The sequence below is a fragment of the Aulonocara sp. 'chitande type north' Nkhata Bay genome, linkage group LG10, assembly GCF_057382095.1.
Source record: "Aulonocara sp. 'chitande type north' Nkhata Bay isolate Kocher_YH1m ecotype deep benthic linkage group LG10, A_spYH_male_GT1.1, whole genome shotgun sequence".
NCBI lineage: Eukaryota > Metazoa > Chordata > Actinopteri > Cichliformes > Cichlidae > Aulonocara > Aulonocara sp. 'chitande type north' Nkhata Bay.
In genome coordinates this window covers 30,030,383-30,049,214 of record NC_141353.1, presented here as the reverse complement: position 1 = coordinate 30,049,214, position 18,832 = coordinate 30,030,383, and the positions used below count along the sequence as shown (strand labels likewise).

At 41.6% G+C, this 18,832-nt stretch overlaps 1 protein-coding gene across 1 annotated transcript in view; it reads left to right on the top strand.

The window, feature by feature from the left end:
* The window catches only part of LOC147321158 (F-BAR and double SH3 domains protein 2-like), a 45,588-nt gene extending 27,958 nt beyond the window's left edge, over positions 1-17,630 (top strand). Inside the window, exons 10-20 of the mRNA XM_086309457.1 lie at positions 3,655-3,750; positions 7,859-7,975; positions 9,872-9,970; positions 10,261-10,413; positions 10,510-10,644; positions 11,925-12,008; positions 13,500-13,683; positions 13,768-13,991; positions 14,230-14,440; positions 14,528-14,592; positions 14,675-17,630. Of these exons, the coding sequence (XP_086165583.1) occupies positions 3,655-3,750; positions 7,859-7,975; positions 9,872-9,970; positions 10,261-10,413; positions 10,510-10,644; positions 11,925-12,008; positions 13,500-13,683; positions 13,768-13,991; positions 14,230-14,440; positions 14,528-14,592; positions 14,675-14,758 (1,452 nt within the window). The 3' untranslated portion in view covers positions 14,759-17,630. The remainder of the gene's footprint in view (positions 1-3,654; positions 3,751-7,858; positions 7,976-9,871; positions 9,971-10,260; positions 10,414-10,509; positions 10,645-11,924; positions 12,009-13,499; positions 13,684-13,767; positions 13,992-14,229; positions 14,441-14,527; positions 14,593-14,674) is intronic.
* Positions 17,631-18,832: the final 1,202 nt, after the last annotated feature.

The following is an 18,832-nucleotide window of genomic DNA, read 5'->3' as shown; positions in this document are numbered from 1 at the left end:
GGGCAAAAGCTCACTTTGAGTCCATCTCTCAGATACCATCTATGTTTTTGACCTTTCTCTGATGGCCCAGTTTTTTATGTTCATGCAGTCCTATTGTTGATCCCAGTGCAGTGCTGTAGTCATTAGGTCTGTTATTGTAAATGTGGATCAGTCCTTCTTTTGATCACTTTTGGAGGGCTCTAAAAATTCAGTAACTTGCTTTGCGAACCTTAGAAGAGCTGAAGTCGAGCGCCTCACCAACTGCTAATTAATTTAAATGGGTTGAGTTACGTTGCCGCTCCTTGGTTACACGCTGCTCCCGTTGGCCTCTCAGGTCACCTTCAGAGGGGCATCTTGTTGCTGCTCAGGCCTGAATCTGAACAAATCAGAGGGAAGAGTGAGGGAAGCGGTGGGTGCAGCGGTTTTCGGCAGCGCTCACATTACAGCCCATGTGCTTCCTGTGTCAACACAGAAACAGATCTTATGTGTGCTCTGCGTAAAGTGACGTTCTGATTTGACTGGACGAAACTCTCATGAATGTTTTATTGTTTGTTTTGAGTTCTGTGGTCTAAATATACCATAGGATCCAATTTTTATTTATAAAGCACTTTAAAACAACAGGGCCACACAATAAAACCAAACATGAAAGACAAACACAGGCCAGAGAGTAAAAGATACATAAGAGATGTAGACGTTAACAATAAAGGACTGCTTAAAGAGAGAGGTAAGGTCACAGTCAACATCTCATTTTTAATAGTTTTTCCCCATTTTAATGGGGCATAACTATTAAAAATAATGTAAGTGTATTTTTAAATTAACCTTAAGCTAGTAAAGGGAAGCCAAAGTTGGCGTGATGTGCTCTTCTTTACTTGTACCTGTTACAAATCGAGCGTCTGTAGGTCAGCAAAGGAGACCTGGCTTATTCCAATAAGAAGCATATTGCAGCAGTGGGAGGAGATTATTATAAGAGCAAGCGTTACTGTTTTAAGATTGCATTTAAAGAGAAGCGTCTTAATTTTGACAGTATTTTACCACTGGGTATCATCACCCAAATATGTAATGATGGTCCATCTCAATGTCAATAAGGAGGTCAAGGTGAGGCTGAACAGGGAACACAGCAATGTGCTTTACTGGGAAATAAACTTGACAGTCATCCTTGTAACAAGGAAAAGAAATGCCGTGTTTCTGAAAAATAATAAGAGGCAGCAGGTACAGAGAGAAAAGTAGAGGTCCAAGAATTCAGCCTTGTGGCCCCCCACCCCAGGGATGGGAGTAAAGGTGGAGGTAAAATCATCCGTGCTGACACAGAAACTTCTGTCAGAGAGGTAGGACGTAAACCACCAGAGAGCTTAGCCAGTGATGCCCACCCACCACACCAACCTATAGATAAAGATCTCATGGTCCATGGTGTGTCCATGGCCCAAGGCAGGTGTTAAGTCCAAAAACACAAGCAGCACACAGTCACCCGAGTCAGCTGCTAAAAAATGTAATTTAAAAAGTCTTAACAGAGCGGACTCAGTGCTGCAGTGAGTTTTAGTGCCAGATTGGAACACTTCCAAAATTGCTTGTTCATCCAGGAAGGACTTCATTTGGGTCTAAAAGGTTTTTTTTTCCAGTTTAGACTGAAAAGTTAGTCTGGAGTTTGGTTTGACATTTCACAGAAGAATCTAAGCTTGGTATTTTAAAGCAGGGGTTGCACAACAGCATGTTTAAAGTGAGTTTAAATTGTATTCTACGGGTCTGATGGGAGGAAAGTAATGCCTCTCAGATAAATACAATTGTTGAACTTAGATTGCTATTATCACAGTTTGCTCCCAACAGTGCATTAATGTTTCATTTTTTATACTCCAGTTCTTTCTCCTCTTTAGTTTCAGTTCAGTAGTAAACTGAGAATGTTGTGTATACACCGCCTGCTCTGTCCAGATTTGACCCAAACTGTGACAAATGACTGTCCAAATGCTCCTTTTTCCTGTTTATCTGGAGTTTGGGGGCCAAAAAAAGCTGTTGTTGTAATCTCATACTGATATGAGAAAATATAATGTAATGTTACTGTGTGGAGATAAAGATAAAAGTAGATAAAGACCTTAATATGAAATATTTGTCATGATACATCAGAGATTTTGATTTAAAGAATATAAAACTGATATTACTAAACCTGATTTCCTTCCATCTATTTTCTCCTGCTTATCTGAGTCCGGTCATGGGGCAGCAATCTAAGCAGATGCCCAGACGTCCCCCTCCCCAGCCACCTACTCCTGCTCTTCCTGGAGAACAGTGAGCCGCCACTCTGGTGCCTTTCGGTGTAAACGAGTAGCTTTCCAAATAACTCAGCTGTTCATCATGTTTCTAAGGCAGAGCTCAGACATCCTTCAGAAGATGCTCATTTGTGTCAGATTTTAGCCATAGGTAAAGGTATGACTGTAGACTGACGGGTAAATCATCAGGGATCAATACCCTGCTCCTCTTTTTTCCGATACAAGTTCCTCTATCAAATCATTTTTTGACACTTGAGTCAGCAGTCCAAGCAGAGATGTCCAGAAGTTCCTTTTCCCACTTAAGTGGTATTTATGGTCACACAAATGCGTCTGACAACAGACAGGCAGCGAATACTGGGATACCACGAGATACATAATGTGTCCCAATGTGTCCAGTGTGTGTTTGGTCTGCCCTTACCAGCTCGTCTAGGAGACATTCTGGAGGCCTCCTATTTCAGATGCCAGTCAAACCACCTACACTGGCTCCTTTCCTTTCTGTGAATGATCACAGTTGAGGAGGAGAAGCTATGCTGTCCCCTGGTATGGTCTCCCCAAGGCAACTGGTTCTTGATGAGGGGCCAAACTTAAGTACAATTCAAAAGACCAAAGTTACCAGCCTGGGACCAGTACTGGGGAGGTTTATTTTTTTTCCAGAACAGCTGATAGCTGTGCCCCATGAGTTCAGCTTAAAATATCCACACAGGTACTTCGTCCTCCCTCGGGTGGGCAGAGAGCTTTGTGGTCCAGGTGGTGGTCCAGTCCCCGGCTGCTTTAGCTGGCTTTAGAAAAAACCTGAAATTAGAATTAAAACTGTTTGTACCTTCACCTGTGTTACTTACAGTGATATGTTATGTAATTTGTTTACTGTCTCTTTAATCTTTCAGCAGCTGGAGAGTTAAAAATAGTCTGTGTGAAAATAGGCAGGCGGTGAACTCGAGCCTGTGATACGTTTTTAATGTCAGGCTGTGACCACAAACACCAGAGTGGTCATCAGCATTCAGATCAGCTGATAGTAACCAGAAACGGCTTTATGGTCATTCTCTTAATTGTTATTGGCGTTTTCTTTCGTTTGACTTGTGTAAAATAATAAAAAGCTGATTTGGGTTCATTTTATAAGCAAATCAAATAACTTAATACAGCAGAAATAAACTGATGGAGTACTGGAAAATAAAAAACTATAAATGTGGCCCTAAGCTACACGGATCACTGGCCACAATTCATTCAGCTGGAGGTCTTTTTTTTTAAAGTTAATTTTAAATAGAACAAGAAATTAAAACTAAATAGGGAGCAAGCCTGAACCCTAAAGGCTTTACTAAGTGTTAATTATGCAGGTTTAGACATGGGCTGATTTGTAAGCTTGTGATAAACCTTAAATAAGTATATATGTATATTTTTGTCTGTTCCCTTGAAACACATGCAGGTTCTGCAGGAGTTTCACCAGCAGCTGTTTGTGCAGAAGAACATGGCGTTCCAGCAAGCACCAGACTTGATGTTCCAGCCTGTCGACTCAGACACGGTAAATACTGATGTTTTTCTCTTTTTATTCATTATTAAATGCATAAAATATCACATGCGATTGCTTTTAGTGATTATTGGAGAAGATAAACTCGTATTTATTATGCAAGGAATAAAATCCCCAACCTTAAAAATCTAGAACTTAACATGATTTCTCTAAAATGTTCAAGTAAAACTTGAAGAATAATTGTTGAAACGATTAAAATCCAAGGGCAGCACGGTGGCACGGTGGTTAGCACTGTTGCCGCACAGCAAGAAGGTCCTGAGTTCAATTCCACCATCAGGCCGGGGTCTTTCTGTGTAGAGTTTGCATGTTCTCCCCGTGTTTGCGTGGGTTCTCTCCGGGTACTCCGGCTTCCTCCCACCGTCCAAAGACATGCAGCTTGTGGGGATGGGTTAATTGGTTAATCCAAATTGCCACTAGGTGTGAATGTGCGAGTAAATGTGAGTGTGAATGGTTGTCTGTCTCTGTGTGTTAGCCCTGCGACAGACTGGCGACCTGTCCAGGGTGTACCCCGCCTCTCGCCCCATGACAGCTGGGATAGGCTCCAGTGCCCCCCGCGACCCTGAAAAGGATAAGCGGAAGTGAATGGATGGATGGATGGATTAAAATCCAAATCTCAAAGTGTTTGGGTTGCTTTTAATACAAATTTTGTAGCATAAAATAAGGTTCGTGTTTGACTAATTTAGTTTGCAGGAGGTGTTAATCAGTTTACTGGAAAATCAATTTCTACAGAAAAGTGAAGTGAAATGTGGATCCTTCAGGTTTGAACTGCACAGGTTGGAAACCACAGATAAAATGCTGTAATGAAAACAGATCAGAGGAGATTGTTGAGAAGTGGAACAAAGCTCAACAGATGACAGTTTAATTTGTTTAGACAACAATCAATACAAAATCAGACGAGTGGAACAAGCAGCTCACGGGCATCCTGAAAGCTGAGCTGGCCGTGGCCACAAAAGCCCGGACTGGACTCGGCTCAGGACCTTGATGCTCAAAGCGGCTTTAGGCAGAGCAGATCCACCTTTTTGGTCCAGAGTTAAACATCTCAACAATACCAGATGCAGAAAAGATTTTTTGTTTTTAGACATTCATGATCACTGGAGTATGAAGCTTGAGAAGCTGGGGGATGACTTTTCCTCTAAATTGATACACAAGCAGGAAAAAATGTTCAAATTTTTCTAATTTTCTAAAAATTTGTAAATAACAGACAAAGTAGCTCCATTGTTTGAGTGTCAATAATCTGTCTGCACTGAAATAAACGACTAATTTAAATATATTTTAATCACAAAAGTGCTGCACACACATTATGGAACAGTCTGGGTAAGAAGTCAAAGCAGGAAACATAATAAGTCCTGCGTGATTGGTCTTTATCTTTGTTAGTCTGAACTATGAGCCTGAAGGCAGAACAGTGAACTCTTGACTTTGTACTGTACTCCTCGCCCTGCACAGGAACTTAGATTATTTCCCATTTTTAGTTTTTATTTACAGATGTGTCGTCTCATTTCCTCACCGTGGGACTATTTCCAGCTCGTGTTTGTTCCGACTTTATCAGACTGTTTATCTTCCTAAATAAATGCACAACCTCTACTTTTAATTTGCACTTCAGTACACACACACACACACACACACACACACACACACACACACACACACACACCTTTTAAAAAGCATATCTTAACTAGTTGCTGTCCTAAACACAGAGGAATATCTGCACAATATAATGACATTTTCCATTTTTATTGTTAATGCACACCACGCACTTATTCCTCTGAACTTCACACTTCCAGGAAGTGTAAACAGATAAACGTGTGCTTTAAAGATTGTCTCAGCTCATTGTCCTCACTGCTAAATGACCTGTGATTATAAGACAAGATACAGACACAGTAATCTGGAAAAGACTGTCACTGTTTTCCATTTACTTTTGCTTCCAAGCTCTCGTTTTGTCTTGTGCTTTAAATCAAAGAGTTTCGCCTCGTTTTAGAAGTCCAAACACTTGTTGTTTATTCATCTTGAGCCATAAGGTTATGAAAAGAGACAGAGTATCTGCAGTCTTCTTTATCTGCGATTACCTGGTCTATTTCAGTCATTTTAGAGGCCATCAAAATCCATCCGGCAGCATCAGGCAAAATCTACCTAACTGATATCTGACAGATGCCAGCTAGAAGATAATCCTGGTATAAATATGGAGAAGTTTCATTTGCACTCACTTGGTAGCACACGTGTTAAGAGCTTTGAGAGTTTTACTCAAAATGCTGTATTTGCCGGTGAATTAATAGAAAACACACAAAACATCCGGCAGCACTGATGTTTGCTTCTGTTTCTCCACATCATAGAGATTAAATTGGTGCAGGATTTCTGTTTGAAACTACTTGAAACAACTCAAAGTTGATTAAAGGAAACAAGATTTTGGCTTTAGATTGTGCCATGTGGGTTAAAGTTGATTGTTTGCAGTTTTTTTTTTTTTTGTTTGTTTTTTACCAGAGCTTTAATGTGTTTTTCCAGCCCTGTTAATTTCACATAGATATCTCCTGTACTTATAAAATTATGAATCTTCAAAAGCGCAGTTGAAAAAGTTTTACATTTCAACCCACCACTATGCACTTTCTGCGCCTATAATTCATAAAAATGTACTAAAGTTATTACACATATATATTCAGCTGATTGTAACGGGGTCATGTGGGGTCATGTGTGTGTGGAATGACCCAGGATTTTTATTTTATAAAACACCCGCAGGTGTGAACCTCCCTTTCTACATGATAGCCCTGTGCAACAGGTCATGTAACATGTAACAAGCCTTTAAAGTTAGGTAAGAAGTTTACAGAAAATCAAATGCTGCTGTTCACCTCATGATTGCCACAATATGGCTGGTGAAATGATGCTGCTGAGATAACTTTCCAGAGTTGCTAAATTCTTCCTTCCTTCCTTCTTTGCTTCCCTCCGACTGTTTTGCATCTGTTACGCTCTCAGCTTTATGGATTTCTCAGTTCAACTTGACTGCCTGGATCGTTTTTCAGTGCCAGTTCAGGTCTGAAACCTCTGCTGTGGTCAAAATCTGCCCTGGGAGCTGCACTTTAGGTGATAAAAGTAGATATGCGTATATAAAATACACATCCTAAACTCCTTTACGAGTCCCATTGCAGACATGGGTGCAATTCAGGTGCACCTGCTCATGAAGCCCACAGTGTCTCCTTGTGGCCTTAAGTCTATTTTAAATAATTTTACAGCCACATTTGGCTTTTATTGGATTCTTTGCCCACTATAAAAATTAATGTAAATGTCGGCTTTGGTCCAAAAATATTTTCCTATCAGGCTGTAAGGTGACGCCGCAGGTCTGCCAAGCGATGTGTTACGACTCCCGTTCGTGGATGTAAAAGAGTCCGATTCTGCCGCCCAGCTCCGCCGCTCCTTTTCTCCTCTGCCCCGCCGGACAACACTAGACAATTTGTTCAAACTGCAAACGCTGGTGTTGTTTTCATTGGAAGTCAAACAAGCAGCAGCCTGTTCCTAAAGAAAACATTAGTGGTGGAGAGCCTCCCCTGCCTCTGCACCCACCCCTGCACCCACCCTTCATACCACTTGCACCAGACGGAGGGATCCGGTAAGGAATAGAGCTGAGTTTGGGAGGGAGGGAGGGAGGGGCAGGAGGTAGGCCGGGCCCTGTGAACAGCCCATCTGTGAAAAGGAGGCATTGTGAGCGGGCCTCACCAGAGTGCACTGACCCCCACACTCCCTCCACCCAGCCTCTCCCCTCCATATTCAGACACACAGCTGATGTCATGTGGAAATGGCTTAACTCATTTTGTCGGGGTTTAGAAGAAAATAAAAACTGAAGACCGTCACACCTTAAAGTCAACAAATATAAACCTGGCTCGTCAGAAGTCTTGAAACTCACCAGCCATCCTGGAGCAAATCAGGGCAGTTAGTTTAAAGCCTATATCTGTATCATTGGGGAAAAAGCTGTAACTTACATTTCAGTGATGACTGGGATTTAAAAAATATTTAAAATTCACTGAAGAATAAAACACTTCAAAAACTGTCTGAATGATAATACTTACTTATTAGTAAAAACATTCTTTGTTATACGCTGGTGTGTTTGCCTTCGCTGTAGGTGGTGCAACTGCAGAAAGAGAGCGGGACGGCAGAGGAGCACACTCTGGATAAGGAGGCGAGGAAATGGGCGAGCCGCGTGGCCCGAGAATACAAGAGCATCATCCACACTCAGAAGGTGAGAACCTCATCAAACACAGACAGTTTCTGCAGGCATCAGGACAAAGATGGTGTAACCATGTCAGTCTGTGTGTTTACTGAAGTACTTTATTTTCAATGTGCACATATCCAGTGCACAACTTCTCCCTGTAATACAATTAGTTCCTTATATTACAATAAAACAATAAGTACATAGGGTGTCAATATTCTGTTCTGTATGCATGTGGTGCAAATGGGTCATAAAATGCAGCGGGGGGGGGAGGGCTGAAATTGTTTAATTATATTTATTGATTAGAAGAAAATAGAAACAAATATAACCATGTTGTTCATGAGACGACTAAGAAAGGGTTTATAATGCTGACATGGTGTAACAGTCCAGACACCGTGCAGTGAATTAAGTTACACATGGTGTATGTAAATGATTAAAGCACGGTGTGGATATTTGAAAACACAGCAGGTAACACTGGTCCTTGTGCTCCGAGTAAAGCGTGTGATCGTTATTCACAGCGATCCAGTAACCAAATTAGTTCAAATCGAATCAATCAGTCAGTCAAATAAGATGTTATATTTAAAACATCAGACACACATAGGAGATAGGGATTTCTTTATTGTAATGACATAAGCATGTTCTTTTCTTGTTGTGTAAGAGACGATTTGACTGGATGGCTGTTCGACACAGAAACGTCCTGAAAGTCCATCTGTTACAATCCGGTCAGTGCCAGCGTAGCAACAGAAACAACTTTTCTGTGTTTTGTTAGATTCATAAAGCGAAGCAAAGAAATTGGCAAGTTCAGGTTTTAAACATAAAACACCTTTAAAAAAAAGGTCCCACAAAGTTGATGTTTAAATTCTCTTTTAGGTAAAAATCTGCTAGTTTTAGAGCTACAGATTACTTGTTGAGCCCTCTATTGTTAAAAATAGATCCTGTAGCTTTTTTGGAGAATCTGTGGATTTAAAAATATGTTAAAATTAGCTGGTCCATGTTTTCATATTGAGAAAAAATGTAATGCTAGACCTGCCCCCATCCTGCAACAGCAGCAGTTGAGGCAATATATTTACCCATCAGTCATGTCTAGGTAGCTCTGGCTCATGTTACTGCAGCCTTCTAATCAAAATCCATTTGCAATCTCTATTTTAAATTTTATTTTATTTTTTCTCACTGCCTTGAGCCTCTTCTGTTTAAGCACATTTTGCATGTAATGAAATGTGGTCTATAAATAAAATTGCCATTGACATAAATTTCTATGCCTATCAAAATTATATCCTCAGCAGTTAAAGGTATGAGTGGTGGTCATTTTTGTTGCTTTTGCTTTCACTATATAATGAATAAACCCATATAAGGAAAACTCATGAAATATGATGATCATGGGATTTTAATTTAACAGTTTTTACAATTCCAGAGGAGTCAAAATGACCCTTTGAACATGATGAGTGTGACGTTCTGCAAAGAGAAGGAAATCCTGTGGGAAGTTTAAGTCTCTGAATCTAAACGTGCGTGTTATGTCTGTGTTTGGGTTTGGAGTTATTCTGATGTGGTTTGTCACCCCTTACTCACACAATCCCTGGAAAATCTTTGCAGGAAGTGTACAAAATGCACTGATGTGTCACTTTTTTCCATTAAACTGGAATTTGGCCTTTAATGCAGCGAAGCCGGTCAGCTGGATGATAATAATAAACCTCGGCATCATAAACTTCTCCATATTTTACTGTGGCATGAAAGGATAAAATTGATAAGAGCTCCGTCTCACTGGTTTATTGCGAAAGCTTGTTTAAGATAAGTGAGCACAGCTCGTGCAGCGACCTGTTTCCAGATGTCCCTGGTTATGTTGATCGCTTTATTGTTGGACCGTTTCCATCTGTTCCATGTGTTCCTTTGTATACGTCACCACAATAGTTGTAATTGTTTTGTTTTCAGGCCCTGGAGGAGTACGGGACCCAGGAAGCTTCGGAGCCAAACAACAGCGAGCTGGAGATCAAGATGGAGGTGGCCAGACAGAGTCTCCGGAGGGCAGAGGTAACCTTTGAACTTCTAGATCAGCGATTTCTCCATCTTCTGAATCAGTTTCTCCTTATTTAAAGTTGCCCCAGTGCGCCACCTGCTGGTTTGAAAGGTGAAGTGACAGATTTAAAGGATTAATGTTCTGTTAGAAGAGAGCAGAGGTGTTTAAAACACACTAAGTATTTATTTTATTTTCATACTAATCTCATTGTGTTTTCTTTATTCTTTGGGGGGTGGGGGGCTTGTCAGTGGGTTGTGAAAGTCTGGTGGTCTTTAACTCACCTTTATTTTTTTTTTGCTGCTAGACGGTGAAAGCGAAAGCCGAGGCCCGGCTGGACCTGCTAAGGGAGGCGGGAGTCCCGGTTGAAACGTGGCTGAAGAGTGCGATGAACCAGGTGATGGAGGAGCTGGAGAACGAGCGCTGGAACAACCTCAGTACCCACGATCCTTCACTCTCCGTAAGATGAAAACTCCAATTCCACAGTGCTGTAGTTTTGAAGTATATGCGCTGTAGATTTGTGCCCTAAACGCAGATGTCGGTCTAACATCCGTAGGTAACAGCAGATTTGGAGCGAGAGGATGAAGAGGAGATGGAGGACAGCGGTGAAGTGTTGGATGACAGCAGCTCCAGCCCCTCCAGCACCTTGAAAAACTATCCACTCACCTGCAAAGTGCTCTACTCCTACAAGGTAACGACACACGCTTAAGCAGGGTCGTAGCCGATGAGTCGGTCAGTGTCCAGAGAAATGGTGACATCTACAAAGCCTCATGTGTTTGCAGCGAGTCGAGTCTTGAGTTTAGTCTTCTAAACAATCAGTGTCGCTGCTCTGGAAAAAAACACTGTTTGATTGCTGTTGCAGCATCTCTGCGCTTTCTGTATTCATAACTCGTTAAAATACGTGTAGAGGCCGGCCTTGCCTCGAGCTCGAGGCACGGGGAGTGCGTGTTGGGAGTTACAGAAGCAGTCATTATTAGAAAATGCAGGAAGCTGGCGTAGCTGGATATTGATGGATGAAGATTCAGGAGCCACAAAAAATGTGTTTTTAGAAGAACAGTGACTTGCAGAGTTACACTTTCTGTCCTCTGTAAACCTCATTTTCATGCAGAATACATAAAACAGCTGGAAGTGAAAGGAGAAGTATTTTTAAGATTCTGTAGGTTTAACCATATTTTCTGGTAATTATATGATTAATATTTAAATCTTTTTAAGTGTCTTGTCATGTTCTCCTGTGCCTCTGTGGTTCTCTCCAGGTTCCTCCTTCATTAAAATACAAACTTGTTAGATTAAAGCTTCTGTTACTGACGCAGACAGCTGGAGACTCATTCCTGTTATATTTTCTGAAAGTGTGGTTGAAGTCTGCCGTCTGTGTGGTGCATTATAATGTGGATGCTCACTGTGTTAGCCTACAAAGCTGGCTGGGATTTCCTCCATCCCTGCTGGATGGATGTTGTCATAAAATCTATTAAGATGTAAATACGGTTAACCTCTCCACACATGATTTAAATATTTGGATTGGACGTGGATCTTTAACATGTCACCAATTATAATTCTGATTTTGAAGTAAAGCCACTTTTTGTTTTGGCTGTTTTTAATCAGTTCCAGTCGTGTTTAACCCCCATTTAGATTTACTTTCCCAAACTTTGTGGCACTAATGATTCTGTGTCCAGGTTTAAAACACCTGCTCTCTGAATTTGTACAGAAATTCTACTGTAAGTCTGAGTTTTGTGCTGCTTTGGAGTATCAGTTGTTTTATATTAACTGAGTCCTGAGTAAAGTGTGGTATTAATGCAGGCATGGTCTCAGTGTTTTCTTCAGCGTTCTGGCTGATGTTATTGAAGCCACAGTGAGCATTTTTGTCCGTTCACCAGTGTGGCGGTATTTGAAAAATATACATCACGGGTGAAATGAAGATGGTTAAACTGTTACATCGCAGCTTTAATTTGAATTAACGTGTTTGTCTGTCTGCAGGCTTCTCAGCCGGACGAGCTGACCATCGAGGAGCAGGAAATCTTGGAGGTCATCGATGATGGCGACATGGAGGACTGGGTCAAGGTACAATAATAACACAAACACAGTTGTGTAGCAGAAGCACTCTCCTGTTTGAGGGTTGGTTGTTTTGTGTATTAGTTCACTCTCTGGCTCTTAGACTGTTTGACAAACATTTAGTTTCAGTTTATATAAGAACTCGCACCGGTACAGACTATCTACTGGACGTTTTAGTGTTTCTCTGGGATCAGTTGGTCTGATGTGGCTTCAGGAATTAGAATAATTCAACTAAAATGCGTGCGGTGCATTGAGGCAGGTCAGGTTGGCCTGGGTGGTAGAAGCTCTGCTGAACATAAAGACAAATCAAAAAATGTACAAATACACAGTTCTCTGCTTCTTTTTTTGGCCTCACAGCCGTAAAGGGCTGATGGGAGATTCTCGTCACCCAGCCGGGCAGGCAGGTGGGCGGGCATGGCACCCAAGTTTGTGAATGCAATAATTCATGAATGAGGCAGTTTTTAAATTCATACCTTAAGTGCAGCTACTGAAAATCTGGGCCAAATCCTGATTGATGGTGATCCAATCCTGCCTCAGCAGCGCTCCGGTTCGATCACAGTTTGTCAGCTTCTGCTTTTTAACAGCGGTTCGTGGACTCTTGATCAGTTTTAGATCTGCGGAGTGACCTGGTCATGGATATAAAATGTTAATTTCATGATCTCCCAGCTACTTAGTTATCATTTTCACTTTGTTTGTCACAGACTGTTACAAAGTTGCTCCTGGACCTTTGGGAGAAAATTTGAGAAGTCTTTGAGGACATTTTTCGGGTGGTCAGTGGTGTATACTTAAATGTAGAAATGTCAGCTGTGGATGCTCCCATCATTGTGTGAAGTCATTCTTTTATAAACGCCTCTGCAGAGCTGCTGGTGTGTAGTCATTGTGTACTTTGTGTGTGGTTGTTTTCAGATCATTTCCCTGAAGGAACATTGTGCATTGTTGCTGTTTTACTTTTGTTTATTGTGTAAGTCTGGCTTTCCTGTGAGCCATTGTGCAAATGTTCCACGTGTTGAGCCAATATTTTATGTATATTTACTTAGGTGATTATCTTTTCATATACAGATATAGTGTTTTAATGGGGTATTTATTTTAATGAATATAATCATACATAAAAATGTGAGCAATATCATTTATATAGATCTGTTTTAGTGCTGTGATTCCCCACAGCATGCCCCAAAAGAGATCCCAATACCTCTGAGTGTTTTCAATCTGAATGAAAATAAGTAAGCAGCGGGAGGGGAGGCCACCGGTGTTCATGAAATCAAGCTTCATGAATTCAGCAGAGGCTTGTTTAGGATTTTAGATTTCTCGTTAATTCAGGAAGAGAGAACAAAAGCTCTCCTATTATTCTCTTTGTGGCTGTTATTAAATTCTGGCGACGATGCAGTGATATTGTTACAGCCCTACTCTTTACATCTGACTTTATTTTTTCTCAGTAGGAGTTTTCCTGTTGAAACATTTTTGGCTGTTGTCATCGTCTGTGTGCATTGTCTGTGTTTCCAGGCCAGAAACCGTAGCGGACAGGTGGGCTACGTCCCGGAGAAATACCTGCAGCTGCCCTCCTCCAACAGCCTGCTGAGCATGCTGCAGTCGCTGGCCGCGCTGGACGCCCGATCCCATTCCTCCAGCAACTCCACCGAACCTGAAACCGAACTCCCAACCGGCTCCGTCAACGGAGACTCCAGTGGTGAGATCCGCCTCCACCAGATAATATCGGAGTTTTGATTTCCTGCTTTGTTTAATACCCTCGTTGCCACTGTCTGTGTTGCAGTTTCATTCGCAAAGGCTTTGTACGACTACGCGGGACAAACGGAAGATGAGCTGTCGTTCCCAGAAGGCGCCATCATCCGCATCCTCAGCAGAGAGACCCACGAGGACGATGGCTTCTGGGAGGGCGAGTTTAACGGCGTTGTTGGTGTGTTCCCCGCAGTTCTTGTGGAGGATCTCACCGTGACCAGCGAGAATGGAGATGGGCAAAGAGACGGCAGCGCACAGGTAGGCTCACGCTGACTTAGCCGCTAAATTTCATGTTCTACACAATTAAAGTTCTTCTGGTTGAACGCACACACACTGTGTCCCCCCCCCTGGATCAGCTGCCTCTACATCAGCGCAGTACGAATCTACTGTAGCAACTTATTTATGACACTAAGTCCTGTGTTGTTAAATAATTTATTTCTTCTTATTTTATATAAAATATTAAAGTTTGCACACCTGTCCACTGTTTGTGTTGAAGGCTTCCCCGTCCACACTCTCTCAGTGCGACCGCTCCCCTCGTGGTCCCTTCCAGCCGGGACCTCTCCACAGCAGCCCCCTTCAGACCCCTACCGTGTCCTCTCCAGTGTCGAGTCCCTGCAGCGCCACAGCCTCTCCCATTGGCCGACCACCCTCCTATCACAACGGACACCACAGAACGCCGCCGGCTCCACACAAAAGCCCCTTTCACAGTAAGAATCTCTGGTTTGTCTGTGAGTGGTTATCTGTAAGAAAAAAGGCCGGTGTGAATAATAATCTGCCTTTTCTTCCCTCTTCAGGTCCAGCACAAAGCTCCCCCCAACCCCCCAAATACCCGGAGAGCGGCGGTGGCACCATCCGACCCGTGAGTAAAACCTTCTGTGGTGACGTAAACGGCAGCAGACTTTTTTTATCTTCATTTTAACTGAGCCGGTGGATTTTTACAGGTACGTGCCGCACCTCCGCCCCCGAAGCAGCATCCTCGCGGGCAGGTGAAGCGGCGAGAGGAGGTTGAGATCACACTGGTGTGAAGGCGGCACCCCCTCGAGCAGGGACTCGTAAAAACACTCCCAAAGGAAACCCAAGGAAACTTAAAAACTCCTGAAGACGCCTGGAGACGGAAGAAGCCCCCCCACTCGGAGAAGGAACACCGCTGCGCCTTTTTCTTTTAACTTCCCGTTCAGTGTTCTTGTTTCTCAACACTACTTTACCCAGAGTTTGTACAAGGCTTCATTCTCACCCCCGAACAGTTAATAAGGTGATAACGAGCAAAAGAAGTTGATAGAAAAGTTAACATCATTTTATCCGTTAGTAAAAATCAGTGTGTTTGGACTCGCTGGCTGATATTTTAGGGAGTCGAGCTCATTCGTTCCCTTGCAGAGAGCTCAGTGTGGTATCATTCATCAGTTCGAGCAGCCAGTTTGGTTCTAAAGAACATGCAGCTGACTGAATGAGGCGTTTCATGATATTTAACACACCGACAGCATAAAACAGAGTCGTTAGCTGATGAGCAGACCCTGGATTTTCTGTTGTTTGAGACTCGGTCAAAGCAGCGTTTCATGTTAAAGTAAAACATGTTAGACTGGACTGACCTTGACCTTTGAGAGGTCAAACTGAAGGAAGCGTTTGTGTTTTACCTTCATTTTTCTGTTTACGAACAAAGACACGAGTCTGCAGAACATATCGTCGATCAGGCCTCTGTTCCCTAGATTTAGACACATTTCACACCCCTTCAGTGAGTCTTGATAATTTCAGCTGTGTTCTGAAATGAGAAACTGAACCCTTGAACACATCAGGGAACTGTTCACAGAGGTCCCAGAGACCTCTATAGGACCAGAAGTCTTTTGCAGACGCAGGGGTCGCCCCCTGGTGGCCTGTAAATAGAGTACAGTTTTTTTTTGTTGCTTCACTTTTCCAACCTGGCAGCTGTGTCAATGTTCTGATGTCTGTGGTCCTTTTTGGCAGTGACGTCATTCCCGAGTTTGTGCATTCCAGCAGGAAAGTCAGAAAAGCAAAGTAAGATGGGATTTATTTTAGCTGCAGCACGTTCATTGATAGAATGTGGTAAGTGCTTAGCGTGTGACTCATATCATGAGTCACAAATACAGGTGAGTGACAGAGCAGATTATGTTTATGTTCTCTGTCACCATCTTGGATTGTTGAGGCTGCTCTGACTTTCCAAGAAGGAAATACTAGTTGATGAAAATTACTACTGGGAGCTCAGGAATTCCGACTTCCGACTCAATCTGGAATGCACCGTAAGCCAAGGGCCAACAAGACAACAGCAGATATTTTGACGTCGCCCCCTGGTGACAGGACAAGGTTACAGCACCATTGTACAACCACACCGCTGCCTTCAGTGACCTTGCTTTTTAGGTGTAACCACTTTTCTGTATCTCTGTTGACACTTAATCGCAAAAAAAAAATGTTGTTTGAAGTCAAAATACAAAGAAATTGTGAGCAGTAATCAGCAAAAATAGTCTGATTATCGCTAATTACATCATCAGCAAACCATAAATCAATTCTCTGTTTTCACCTGAGCGATCTTTAGGCTGCCCGTGCTCCACACGGGTATTGCACATGTTTTCACTTCTTTTTTGGCTTCATTAGTCGATTATGTTTAAGATAAACTGCCTCCTGGCTCTGGTTTCACATTAAAGTCTCTGCAAGAAAACAGATAAGTTCTTCCTTCAGCTCGTCGGAAAACATCACTTCTAACTGATCGTGTTATGGATGCCTTAGCTGCAGAATTTCTCCTCGTTTATGGATTGAAGAAAGAATTTTTTATGTTATAGTTATGATTTCGCCCCCGTTGTGTCTCACGTCATAGCTCTTTGTTACCACCATCAGATTCACGTCTATGCAACAGAGCTGCACTTGTGAGCAAACCAAAAGTCTCGAAAAGAGGCTGGTCCTCTCCGCCGACACACGTGACCGCTCGCGGTTACACAAACAAGGGAAAAGTGGCAATTTTTACCTGTGATTGTTTTGGATCCCTTATCTTTTTTTCCCCTTCTAATGTTTAGGAAAAGTTTAAAGTGGGAAACATAGCACTTAAACACACAAACACACAGTCTAACTCTTTTGTTTTTATGTTGCATAATACAGAAAAAAACTGTTTTTACGACACTAATGATGCCAGTAACAGTTGCTGTTGGGGAGGACAGTTTACACTGAGCATGTGCAGTTTAAAGATGCCTTTTATTTTTAAGGAGGAAACCATCCTGAGCTGCTAGCTGTCCAGTTTAAAATCTATAGTGAAGCACTTTCTGATGTCTTCTTATTCCTTTTCAGTATTGTGGATGTTTTGTTCAATATTTCCTGTTTGATGTTTGTTTACCAGCCGTATTGGTATCAATACTTCCTGTTATTTAGCCGTAAATAGCCATTGTAGTGTCTTTGATTGAGATATGACTTATCGATCGTATTGATAGTTTACGGAGAGCTTAGAGATGGATATCTGTGCAAGTAATGGCACAGCTTTTTTCCCCTTTTTTGTTTTTAGAATTAGGATTTTAAGAAAACAAAAACAATTAAACTGTAGCTGAATCTGATCAGAGGAAAAGAGGTATCCGTCAGCCGTGACGCTGCGTTCTCGTTGATCTCCTTGAGATCTGAATGAAATCAAACTTATTTTTGAAGTTTGCATTTACCCTGTTGTATTAAAAGAATAACTAAAGTTTCTTTTCCATTAGAGAATTTTTTGTTAACCTGTTTACTGGTCTCGATTATGCATCAAGTCAGAATCTGAAATTCATTTTCTTAAAGGACGTAAAAACTCCCACGTTTTACAGCGTCGGCTATGCGGAGGCTGCCAGGCGTCGTATTTACACACCCATGGATGTTTAACTGTATTTATTGTGTACAAATAAATGTGAAATAAAGATAGCTTAAATGGAACAAGACTCTGTTTTAACTCTTAATTCCTGCATCCACCTGTTTAAAATATATTATTTTAAAATAATGTGTTACATGACTACACAGGATGTTTCAGCTCAGTATATAGCAAATATAAAAAATATAAATAATTCTTAATTTTAAAATAAACATTAATCTGATTATTTTAAAAAATTATTGGACAAAAAGTACATGGAAAAAAGAACTCGGTGAAATAGAAAAAATAAAGTTCAATATCTTGAAAATCAAATAGAATACAAGCTTTGCTTTCTTCTTTCTTTTCTGTATTTATCTGTTTGTATAAGACAAAAAGTTTATCATAAGTAACTGAAAGTCTTTCGGCTCTTCGAAGAAAAACTGATGGGATCCAACAAATAAACATAACTAAAAACTGCAGCCTCAAAAGTAAAACTCATTTGTTGCTGAAAACGAACGCAAATCCAAAGTGTTGTTGTTCCCACCCCAGAGCAGCAGGTGGCAGCAGCACGATACAAAGGAACTGTACTGTACTGGGATTTCTGTTCGTTTTTGTTTGTTTTTTTTCCAAAAAAAGAAGCCGTTTTTAACGTAAACTGTTGATTAAAGAGTTTTTTGTTGCAGTTTGACCTTCAGCTGAACTTAATGTTGGGTTTCTATTGATTTTAGAGAAGCTATTCGCTGAGAGGTTGTCATAATTCATGGATGAAAGGGTTAAAACTTATCCTTTGTTTCATTTTTTAGTGAAACTCTGGTAGAGTAGCTTTGAAACTGATAATTCAGCATATACTAAAAAATAAAAGCCTTTTCTTACAGTATATTTGTGTGTATTTTATTTTGCAATATTTCTAATTACCACACTTAAAAGTGAACAGCCTGTAATGCTATCATGACTCATCACTCAGATGCGTTTTCGTTTGAAAACGCATCTTTTTCTCTCCGTTTTGGCCTTCTGTCCACACTGAGACAGCGTTCCCTTTCAGTCGATTCACTCGGTACAACACATAAGTATGGGATATCACGCCCTCGCGTGTCCTGGCTGAAGAAACCTTTATTCACGCCTTTACGGCAGATGACGTGTGATGACACGCGCAAGGCCCCGCCCGCACATATAGCCGCTGCCATCACCGTCATCCCTCAGTTCTTACGCTCTTCACCTCGCTGAGAACACCTCTGCTGAGTTGGGCTAGCTAGCTACTGCTAGTTAGCTCCGTTGTCTGCCAACTTGAACC